The sequence below is a fragment of the Schistocerca gregaria genome, chromosome X (genome assembly GCF_023897955.1).
Source record: "Schistocerca gregaria isolate iqSchGreg1 chromosome X, iqSchGreg1.2, whole genome shotgun sequence".
Lineage (NCBI taxonomy): Eukaryota > Metazoa > Arthropoda > Insecta > Orthoptera > Acrididae > Schistocerca > Schistocerca gregaria.
The window spans coordinates 169,937,090-169,949,315 of NC_064931.1; the positions used below are offsets into that span (position 1 = coordinate 169,937,090).

The window sequence follows — 12,226 nt, forward strand, 5'->3', positions numbered from 1 at the left end:
ACGTAACTACTGAGAGCAGCAACGTTTGCCTTGAGTTGTCAATGCTAACAGAGAAGCAACACTGCGTGAAAGAAGAACAGAAATCAATGTTGGACGTCCAACGTAACCGTTAGGACGGTGCGGCGAAATTCGGCGTTAATGGGCTGTGGCAGCTGATGACCAACGCGAGCACATTTGCTAACAGTAGGACATCGCCTGCAGCGTCTGTTCTGGGCTCATGACCCTATCGGTTGGACCGTGGACGATTGGAAATCGTGGTCCGAACAGATGACTCCGGATTTCAGTTGGTAAGAGTGCATGGTAGGGTTCGAGTGTGGCGCATACCCCACGAAACCATGGACAAAAGTTGCCAACAAGGCACTGTGCAGATTAACGGTGGCTCCATAATGATGTGGGCTGCGTCTACACGAAATGGAATGGGTCCTCTGGTTTAACCAAACCGATCATTGACTGGAAATGGTTATGTTGCGCCTGCATGGAGACCATTTGAGGCCTTTCATGGATTTCATGTTACCAAATAACGGTGTCATGTCATCGGACCCCAGTTGGCGTTATGGATTTGAAGAACATTGTGGACAATTTTGGCGAATGGTTTCGTCACCCAGCTCTCCTTAAATGGTTCCCATCGAACATTTATGGAACGCAATCGAGAGGTCAGTCTGTGCCCAACATCCTGTACCGGCAACACTTTCGCAATTATGGACGGCTATAGAAGTTGCATGGCCGATCATTTCACCAGGGGACTTCCAACGACGTATTGAGTCCATGCCACGTCGAGCTGATGCACTGCACCGGACAAAAGGTCTGACACGATATTTGGAGGTATCTCATGACTTTTGTCACCTCAGTGTATAGGCAACAGCTAAATGCGGAGCGACTATAAAATGTAATGTAAGGGACAGAATATCGTGGTATCCACATGGAATGCGGTGGACGCCTACCTCTGCGCGCCAGGTCCATCGCTGTCTCCTTGCCAATGCCTGTATTGGCGCCAGTGATGATGGCCGTCTTGCCGTCTAGCCGAGCCTTGCTGCGACACCGTGAACTGAACAGGCCACCCATCGTCTTCCGGCTGCAAAGAAAAATTAGACATGAAGTAGCACACCACACTTACTGTGAACCACACATCCTCTTCATGAAGAGTATATTTCAATCTCTCTCTCTCTCTCTCCCTCTCTCTCTCTCCCCCCCCCCCCCCTATCCCTTTCTCCCTCTCTCTAACTCTCACTCTGTGTGTGTGTGTGTGTGTGTGTGTGTGTGTGTGTGTGTCAGGGACAAATGCAAAAGCAAATTCCATTGGTCGACCTTATACACAACTAAATATATCATAAGTTTCCTTCTGTGAGACCGTCTCTGATTGCTACAGTGCATGAGACACAGTTTTCATTCATAATACTCTCAATGATCTACACGCCATCCCTCCAGAATGAAGGCAGAATTGATGGAGAATCAGGAAGGACATCTACCCATGGAAATTACTGAGAAAGTTTTCTCTGTTGACATGAAAGTCATGAAATACGGGCCCAATACCATTTGGATTTGTCTCTAGACCAGAGGTGCTCAACCTTTTCAAGCTTGCGGTCCACTACATGCAAAAAGCCCGTTTAGAGATCTACTGACTGAAAAGTTCATAAACATAAAAGCGTAAAACAACGCGATAAATAAAATTAATCATTTTAATTATACAAAATATATGACAGTCAATTTTCTCGCCACCAAAATTTGTAGGCCTACTACTCAGTTTTCAAAATATTATACACATGAAAGAAATTGAAATATATGCCATCATAAATGCTGAAAACGTTTTAGTGGGATACTTGTGTTTGTACATAACTGATAAGTTTATTATGATCTGGTGAATAACTGAAGTTTTGAGTTATTGCGTGAAATATGTTTCGTTAAGTCTGAAAATCATAAAACACGATGGACTTAATTAAAACATTTTTTACAAATGGCTCCACTATTTCTTTAAATAGCTAATATCTTGTACGCATCATTGATCCAGAATATTTTTCACGTATAACATAATCTCTGCCGTCGAGTGTTAGCTCTGCCTTCATCAAAAAGTACTTGCATAAGTTTTTAGAGCAAGTATGTGACTATTATCATACATCAGGAACGAATATACCAAAGTTGCTAGGCACGAAAGAAAAAGCAACTCTTTAATGTAATAACATTGAAACATTCACACTGTAACAATGTCAGTTTTTGTCCTCAGTTTATTTGGTACAGGAAGTGTTTGTGAGCCTTTATGTTAGTTTTCTTTTGCATTGCAAAATTGAATACTAAAAAATTAAATCTTCAAAATGAGATAAACTGAAATGAAATATGTATAACACACTCACGAGAGAACAACAGTTTTAGTTAAACGCAGTCACAAGTCTAATAAAGAAATTTTGGATGCTTGAAGAAATAAAAATGTCATTCTTGACATTTCACAGTTTTTCTTCACACTTCAGTGGACAACTACACTGTTCGCCGACAGACTGACCACGAACTACTTCCCGTTTATAGTTTTTATCAGATCTACCTTCCTTTCTTCTTTGCTTGTTTCTTGCCTTCTTAACAATATTTCTTTTCCTTTTTTGTGTGTGTTGTGAGCTACCTGGAGTAAGATGTGACGACCCACTTCCTACTATTTTTTCAGTGAATACAGACAGTGCTTCTTCCTAATAATAAAGCGACACACACATTTGTCGAGGACAAAAACAGGATAAAAGTGATGCTAAACCACAATGTTTAACGTTAGGGCGGAAACGTTGCTAACTGTCAAACACATGGATAACGGTTTTTTCTCTTGTTACAAGGTGAGATGAAAAAGCGATTGGAACAACCTTACAAGTATTCACTGAAATATGTTATACTAAATTTACATACTCTTAACGTTAGCGAAGTCTCCAGAATTTTAACAAACGCTATGCATAAACCATGTGAGGTTACACTGTCGGCAATATAATGCTAAGCTACACTTAGAGAATTTTAAATAATTAATGTAATCTGTGGTGTGTCACCAGGATCTATATCACTGTCATCAATAAATGGATTACTGTTGTTATTTACACACTAGCCAAATAGCTGTGTCATTGAATACAGGATTTCATGATAACTGCCGTGTTCCCTCTATGGCGTAGCTTTCTTTTCATCCAAAGATAAGAACAAAGCTGCGATAATACAAAACAATGTATATATCTGTCAGCACTTTCTAGCGGTAGAATGCGAACTGCATCGTATCAGCATGTAGTGCGGCTGAAACCAGAACAGAGAGCGTGATAAAATTTTCACGAAACTGCTCGTTAGCACTTTCTCCTGTCCACCCTTTCAATTTTCCAGAGCCGCACTTGTACAGCTTTAAAGACGACTGTCTGTCAGTTTATTTCTACTATCAGATTTCATTATGTTCATCGCTGAAAACGCTGCTTCACATAGATTCGTCAATACAAAAAAAAAAAAAAAAAAGTTAGCACACGATTCCACGTTTATGGAGTTAATGTGGGTTTTTACACTCACTAATTTCCAAAAGTTATTTTCTTTGTATTAGATAATTTCTTACTCCTCAACTCACTATCAACTGCTGCTTCTGATTTGAAGTCTATAAGAACTGTTGGAAATTGGCAGTTTTAGCTGTGGCTAAACTAGCATTACATATCAAACAAACACTGATAAGCCAAAACGTTATGACCACAGCCCACAGCGACGTTTAATGTCGCCTGGTGGCACTGAGGGTAAGTGACGCGGAAACTAAAGTATGTAAGTGGAGAAGACAATGGCGGGGGAGCACCCTAGCGACGATGCGTGCTCCAAATGGGGAAATCCATTGAGATGAGCTACTTAGACAACGGGCAAATTGTTGTCACGCAGAGCGTGTGAACTAGTATCTCTAAAACGACGAGGTTGGGCAAATTTCCACGTGCTACTGTCGTGAGTATCTATGGAAAGAGGTAGAAGGGCAGTCAAATACCACTAGGAGCTAAATGGTTGGACGTCCAATACTCCTCATAGAATGTGGGGTTCGGAGGCTTGCTGCTCTGTAAAATAGGATAGATGGTGATCTGTGGCATCTTTGCCGAAAGAGCACAATTCAGGTGCACGCACAGATGTGTTGGGGCAAATTGTTCATCGTACATTGTTGAACATGGAGCTCCACAGCAAGCCATTCCTACGTGTTCACATGTTCACCCAACGACATCGTCAATTACGATTGCCGTATGCATAGGACTATTGGGATTTGATCGTCGATCAGTGGTAACGTGTCGGCTCTTCGGCTGTATCACATTTTTACTGCACTAGGTCGATAGTCATCTTCACAAACGCCGTCATTTAGGTGAACGGCGGCTCGAAACGTGCAAAGCGCAATGGATGCAAGCTGCCGGGAGCTGTATTAAGTTATGGGACACATTCTCCTGCTCTTCCATGGGACTTGCACTGGTAACCCAAGGCACGCTAACATCTGCGAACCATCTACATCTTTTCACGCTTGATATCCTCCCCAACGGCGATGTCATCCTTCACCAGTATAATTGTCCGTATCTCGGACCTAGAATTGCGCTACAATGGTTTGAGGAGCATTATAGAGAACTCACGTTGATCGCACGGCAACCAAATTAACCTGATGTAAATTCTATGGAACCCATCTAGGTCGCTATCGGTCTCTATCACCGCGTACGCAAATCGGCGGCTCGTTACTAACGTGAAATACGTGACGTCTGTGTTTACACCTAATGCCACATACCTCCACAAACCAACCAACAAACTGACAGCTCCGTAATACGCAGAATCAATTATGTATTTCGTTCCAAAGGCGGACAAAGAAGTTATTATGCAGGTGGTCATAATGTTTTGGCTCATCACTGTGCACTCTTATCTTTATGCATTATAATCAAAAACTGTCAGCATGGAATTGGTATGTTCTCCTGTATTTAGCTGTCCTCATTATTCACGATCTCGTTAGTAAGTGAGTACCAAACTTGGCGAGTGGACTTTCTAATTCTGATCGGTAGCACTCGGCAGCATGCGGGATACTTCGTGGAGTATTGGTTTTGGAGTTGTTCGTTTGCCAACTATACACCACACTATTCGTTGGTGTCAACTCCATTTTCTCTGAGCTGTGCTGTCACTGTGGTATGTGGTGTCGCGCTACTTTGATTGGGATTGCTTGGAAAATGAGTGATGAGGCGATTCTTTGACATGTCAGTAAAAACAGCAATCTCAGTTTCGATAACACAAAGTATTTAACTGATCATTACCTCCATCATACACAGTGTTGTTTCGTGGAAACTCAAAAACAGAAGTTTGTGCTGCCAACTGGAGGCGGAGCTTGTCCCACCACCCCTGTCCCCCCATCCAATCGCTCACTTACATTTCCTGAGAAGTAACCTCACAATTCAGGAGGAAGGACATGCTTGGCGTGAACGTTGAAGGCGGTGAAATGCAGATAGAGACAAGACCGGTGGAGACAGTGTCGTCAGATTTACCGCCTATGAATACCGTGCAAAACACTCATTGTCAACAAACTGGTGTTTTACAAAAACAGCTCATTTAAACCGATTTCGGACACAGGTTCTGAAAGAGCGGCTCCTAAAGACAATGCTATCGACGGCTTGAGCACCCCTGCTCCAGAATGAAGTAGTAGAGCAACACTATATTCCATGACGAAACTACTATTACGAAGTACTAACTCATTTCAATAGGATAAAGTGCCTTGATACTCGTCAATGTATGGTTCGCAGCTAAATCTCTTGCAACAACTGTTCAGCCTCCACTACCTAGTGAGCTGATTCTCAACTTTCTTCTTCGGTTTCTGGTAGTTCCCTTGTCGTACTCTGTCCGTCACCATCATTTTGACTTTTGTTTCCAAAAAATGATGCAGTTGGTTCCCGGTCTATCCTACTTCTTCAAAAATCTGTTTCTTCTGGCACTCATAGTTGGTACTAGCTAACCATAAACACGATGCCCCCAGTGACTGGTTTTTGATTTCAGACCTCCATTCCCTCCAGCATATCGCTTTCTGGTCTTCGTGACCCCAGGTCTTTCCACTTCTCTTAGCAAGTAATACAGGAACAATAATACCTTGCCAATATCCTTATTACGATTACCTGTCCGCTTTTCTTTCTGTTCAGGCGAAAATTAAACTAACAAGATTACAGTTAAGTCCGCTTCTTTTAGTAAGAGATCAGAACATAAATTTATTTACCATTAGTTCTTGGAAAATCTGCATATGTTGTTTGCAAGTTTTCTGTCCAGGAAATTGTTATTGTTCACTTTGGCCTGAACATTGCTGCTTCTGCATTCTTATGGAATCTTTGAGAAATTCTTAATACTACTGATAAGTAACCACTATTATTATGTACTATCCCAATGTATCGCCCTCTAACCTATTTATTATCCGGCCTTGTGATCGTCCATTTGAACAGCGCATTAAATTGTTTAATGACTCCAAGTATCTCATTTCCCATTCATAGGGACATCGTGGGTCTTACAAATCGTTTCACAATCCTAATTATTGTAGCGTCATCTATGGTAGTACAAAAAAATATGTAAACATTCCGCTTTCCCGTTACATTTCTTTTGAAGGAAGTGTTCTTTTATAAGACCAAAGCACAGATTGTACCATATTTACATTTACAAACTGTGTTTAGTGTTTTTCTGGTATATGGCTGACGAGGTTGGCAGGCTTACGTTTTTTTTCTGCCTCATATAACAAAGAGTTTCATACATCTGGAAATCTCCTTTTAATATAAATGTCGTCCTTTTTATACGTCTCATATTAATCCTGAATTTTCATCTTATTCCCACGATACTTTTTTCTGCTGAATCTCCGTCTCACATCTACGTGATGTTCCTTCTGCAAATACTTAATCATCAACATCAGCTTTGATAGCATTTCGGTTCTAATAGATGTAGTATCTCCGCTATGAGGAATCCTATCACCATATTCCCCTTTCTCCTCCTTCACCTCGTTCTTGTTTCCACTGTACATCTTGTAACAATTCGTCACAACCTTAACGAATGCTCTATCACATATTGGGACCCTCATCCTATTTCAGAGAGTTGAGAACATTCAGTCAAACACTGACAAACATAGAAGAGTTGCGATCAAAGTTCAAACAAAGTCAGTCACGCTGTTGATTAACTCTCGCATCCGATGACAAATAGACGTAAAATTTCCAAATTTTATTACTTGCAATAACTCAGCTGCATGTGCCAACTTTACTTTGCAGTGGTTCCAGAATTAGTTGAGGTTATTGTTCCAGAGTAAATATACAGAATTTCTTGTCGAAATGTATCTTTATACCACGTGACTATCATCCAAACTGTAGTGTACACTACTGCAACACACAGGCCACAGAGGGTCACAATCATAAAACACATTTTAAAAAGAGATTTAACGGTTCAGTCTGTTAAAGGTATGGGTTCGTCACAGTTTACAGTAAGAAAGAAACAGAAGCAGTTGCAAGCAGAAGTTTTAAGGAGTAGTGCTAAACCTACGCTTTAGCATCCACGAGCACATCATTGTCTGCAGAGCCATCAAAGCTGCCTGAGGTACTGTCATCTACAGCTGCATCAATAACTGTCACCGGTGAGTGAAATTGAAGGAAATATTTCGGCGATAATGTGTAAAGTATGTATGTAGAACTGTAAACGGATCCTAGCCAAGGCTCGACATACGTTACGTACCAAGAATAATGGAGCTGTAACCCTTGTGCGCAATTTCTGGTTAAGCCACCTCCAAGGACAATTATAAATTTAAAATTTACACGGTTGCCACCAGCCCAAGCTCTTCCTAACAATTAAGAGAAGACCGAACTGGAAATTATCCCTCCCTCCCTCCCTCCCTCATTAACTAAATAATTCGCCAAAAATAGTAGATTAATTAAAAGAATGCAATTTTTTCAGAGAAACTAACAAAATGAACAGCATTTTATGTCGTACATCAATGAGCTTGTTTAATTAAATCTGAATTCCTTAATTTTGAAACAGTATACCCGTTCATTTTGATTTTTCCTCCCATTTTTGTTCATCAAAAGCAAGCAGATAACCTTTTTAAAAAATCTGGGAATAGAATATTAATTTGAAAAGTGGCATCAATGAGAAAGATAAAGGACGCAGAATTTATCTTTTACGTAGCACTTTTATTTCGTGACTGAATTTGATGCGCATCCTATGAATACACATGACTGGTGCCACAAATAAAAAAAATTAACAAAATAATCAGCCAAAAATGGTAGATAAGCGCAATTAAAAAGGAAAAATACACAAAAGGGAAGTGGAACACAATAATTCAATCATTCCATCTACATACCCACGACAGAAATAGTTCAGAGAGATACCTATCACCATTATGCTCATGCACTAGCTTGGAAAGAGGTTTGTTTTGTAGAGTACATATACGACATGGAAACCGTGCCTGCCGCTTACGAACGGCACGTGGTAAACTTGATTACTAGTTAACTGTTCAGAAATTAGACATTAAACCAAGCACAAATGTAAGAAATATTAATGGTGCAATACCAGAATGATTTTGCCACCACGAAATAAAATTAACTCGGCAAGGCAGAAAGCCCCCCAACAGTTTCAACTTCCACGTGGTCCGTTCAGAAACAAACCGTTACAAGCATTTCCTTTACGCGAAACGCTGAAATTTTACTGAAATTATAACACACGAAACAATTAAACTGGTAATATGAAAACCTACTGCAGTGCAGTAGTAGACCAGAAGGATAATCGGTTACCAAACACGAGATACAAGACGAGCACAAAGAGACAATAGCATCTTCCACGATAACATAGAAAATAAGAGCAAAAAAATCACACTCTCTTTAAAACACTATTATTCACACGTTCACCCGAAGTTATACTGACTAGCTTTTCCTAAACGTATTCACTGCTAGAAATTCAACGCCATGACGTCCGAAAGGAACAAAGCAACTTCCGCACTTTTAATTTCTACCACCATCACCGCCGATTTGTTTAACAAAATAATTATGCCACATTCCAAAAATACACAACTACACACGCTTCAGTTAAGCTGAAGTACTTAAATAGTCCATGAGTTTAACATAGCGAAGTTCTAATTCGACCTACTTCCTACCAGCAGAACCCTTCTCTAGGAGGTACGAACTGTACTCAACAACCGCTAGCTGCACAGTCCTTTCTCCACCGAGCTTCGCCTAACTACCGGTGCAACGGAAGCTTCCAGAGGGGTTGGCTTCCGTCACCAACCTGACAGACAAACCAGCCTCAGAATGAAAGGGGTAAACCTCTCTGTCCAGGTACTGGGATCCTAAGTTGGTCATCTTGTGCTACCCTCCAAACGAGAAGCAATCACCTGCTCCTAGCAGACGACAACCATCTCAGCGTCCTCCACAAAAGAAACCCGAAACCACTCGTGAAAACACTCATTCAGTCACATTTGCGCACACAGTGAAGGAAAAACGTAATAAATAAAGGCCATGATTTCCTATGGAACACAAAAAAATCAAACATAATATCATTTAATAAGCCTTAGCTTGATTGCTCAGTCTTTCTGGTAGAGTTAATAAATTAAACCGCAATCAGGCGGTGGACAGAGTAGGATGCACAGAATCCAGTGAGACAAGCGTCTTATGAAACGACTCCGCACGGACGTTTCAAATGTATGTAAATAGTGTGCTGCTTTTTCTATTAAAGTCCAAACACTGGTGATACGTTTCCAGAACATTTATCGTGAATAAGAATCCCCTACACTTCACGCCCTATGAGGAGGCTTTCTGGATGTTGAATACTGTAATGTACAGGCAGTTGTTGTGCGGAATATACAGCAGTCACGTTTTCTCCCATTAATTGTAAATGGTTGTACAGATGTTGCAGATCACAGTGTGCAGTGTGGTTAACTTCATAACAACGACAGTTAATACAGTATCTTACAAGAGCATTCGTCCTGGAGACCAAATGGAAACTTACTAGTATTTCGTGAATATTAGAAATGAACATGAATTCCTAAAACAAAGACTCAGGAGGTGGTGGTGGTTAGTGTTTAACGTCCCGTCGACAACGAGGTCATTAGAGACGGAGCGCAAGCTCGGGTTAGGGAAGGATTGGGAAGGAAACCGGCCGTGCCCTTTCAAAGGAACCATCCCGGCATTTGCCTGAAACGATTTAGGGAAACCACGGAAAACCTAAATCAGGATGGCTGGAGACGGGATTGAACCGTCGTCCTCCCGAATGCGAGTCCAGTGTGCTAACCACTGCGCCACCTCGCTCGGTAAGACTCAGGAAGCAACAGTTACAGACGCCGGAGTGATTCTGTGTTCCCTGACTTCGGAAACGCGTTCGATATAGTTCCGCACTGCTGCACAATGAGCAGAATAAGAACGTACGGAATATATGACCACCTATGTGATATGACTGAAGAGTTCCTAGGAAACAGAGTACAACACGTCATTCTCAACGGAGATAAATCTTCAAAAATGGTTCAAATGGCTCTGAGTACTACGGGACTTAACATCTGAGCTCATCAGTTCCCTAGAACTTAGAACTACTTAAACTTAACTAACCTAAGGACGTCACACACATCCATGTCCGAGGCAGGATTCGAACCTGCGACCGTAGCGGTTGCGCGGTTCCAGACTTAAGCGCTTAGAACCTCTCGACCACAACGACCGGCAACAAAATATGAATCTGCGACCGTAGCAGTCACGCGGTTCCGGACTGAAGGGCCTAGAACCGCTCGTCCATCGCGGCCGGCTGATAAATCTGCAGATGTAGAAGTAACTTCGGGTGAAGCACAGTGGTTTGTTATAGGACTATTACTTTTGACAACATAGGCCTATATAAGTGGCCTAATAGATGGGCTCGGAAGTTACACGAGGCACTGCAGAAACAGTAAACCACTCATATTTATGATTGGCACTATCGTATATGAATGTGTAATTGCATTCATTGATCGGGCAACCGACTCTATCTTTTTCTCACACCAAAATGATTAAGTGCGGTGTGCACGCAGTTCTTTCACGAAACCTGACTGATCAGAACTATAGACAGCAGTTGCGAGGATAACAGCACGTTTCGTCTTTAAGTCAGCTATGAATTTCTCTATTTCTGTCACTGGCAGCTGCTCTACACGTTTACGTGAGGTAAACTTGGTAACTTTGCGACTTCCAATTCTGTACAATTTCTTGAACCTGCGCAGCCAGGTCGACGAAGCCTAGAAATCAGCAGTGTTGATGTCAGATGCAGTTCGGAGGGCCAAGTCTCGTAGATCTCCATCGGTAACGGTGCACTGTCTCTCACGAGCAGTTCTAAATCTTTCGAATAGTTTTCCATTCAGATGGTTTTGGGTTTCCGTTTGGCACATATTTCTTACTTCATGTAATTCATTTCCATTTGCAGAGTTCACGCTCCGATTTTACGAAATGAAAACGCCTTTGAGCAATGCGTAACTTCAATCTTTTTTCCCCTCCTCCGTTTAACCAATATTTCACAGCTGCTTTTTTTTTTTTTTTTTTTTTTTTTTTTTTTTTTTTTTTTTTTTTTGGCTTAGGAGGTATTCTTCTGTTACTGGCACAACTGACGTCGTCCGAATACAATTCATGGAATCGTCGCAGTTTTTTCCTATTTCTTCTAACGTATCCACAATTTCAAACGAAATGTCGATATCATTCGAATGAATGTCAAGGAAATCAACTAACAAATGACACATATGTACGTCCTCAGGAGAGGTAGGTGATTTCGGATGGAAACCACGTGTTCTTCATGTTTTATCACTGCTAAACTGAGAACATTAATTGGATTCCACATTACTGTGAAACTGGAAGGAAAAAAGGTACTATTAGCAGGCATGCCTTGCGTAAGCACATTAAATATTAATTAATAATTAAGTTCAAGGTTCGACTTCTACGCACTTTCTAATTGTCTTGCCAGTGGCTTTTCAGAGGTTGTCTTGGCGTTCGTTTATGGTGATAGCAATATTTATAATTCGAACGGTTAAATCGTTCCTTGTGTTTAATTTACCTTTGTAGAGTTCGCTTTCCAACCGTCCGCACAGGCCTATATCTGCAGTGGTAAAGTCCGAGAATCGTGGAGGTCAAGAAACACGACACATCGTCTAACCCCAACATTCCCCTGAAGATGGTTCAGCGATGGTCATATTAACAGTTATATTAATGTCTATCTTAGAGTGCAGAAATAGCTGTCCGCCGGGGTAGCTGAGTGAACTGCTTTCGGCCGGTGAGCGGCGAGGACGTCTTGT

The 12,226-nt window shown here is 41.4% G+C and overlaps 1 protein-coding gene across 7 annotated transcripts in view; it reads right to left on the reverse strand.

Annotated features, from left to right (window-relative positions):
* LOC126299404 (retinol dehydrogenase 13-like) overlaps positions 1-12,226 on the reverse strand; it is an 86,747-nt gene that overhangs the window by 39,365 nt on the left and 35,156 nt on the right. For 4 of the 7 annotated variants that reach the window (XM_049991287.1, XM_049991288.1, XM_049991289.1 and 1 more), the window contains one exon: positions 942-1,072. In XM_049991287.1, coding sequence (XP_049847244.1) covers positions 942-1,062 — 121 coding nt within the window. In that variant the 5' untranslated portion in view covers positions 1,063-1,072. Of the gene's footprint in view, positions 1-941; positions 1,073-7,485; positions 7,743-9,081; positions 9,148-12,226 lie in introns of those variants that run through there. The other 3 variants (XM_049991290.1, XM_049991286.1, XM_049991291.1) reach the window with 3 other exon arrangements.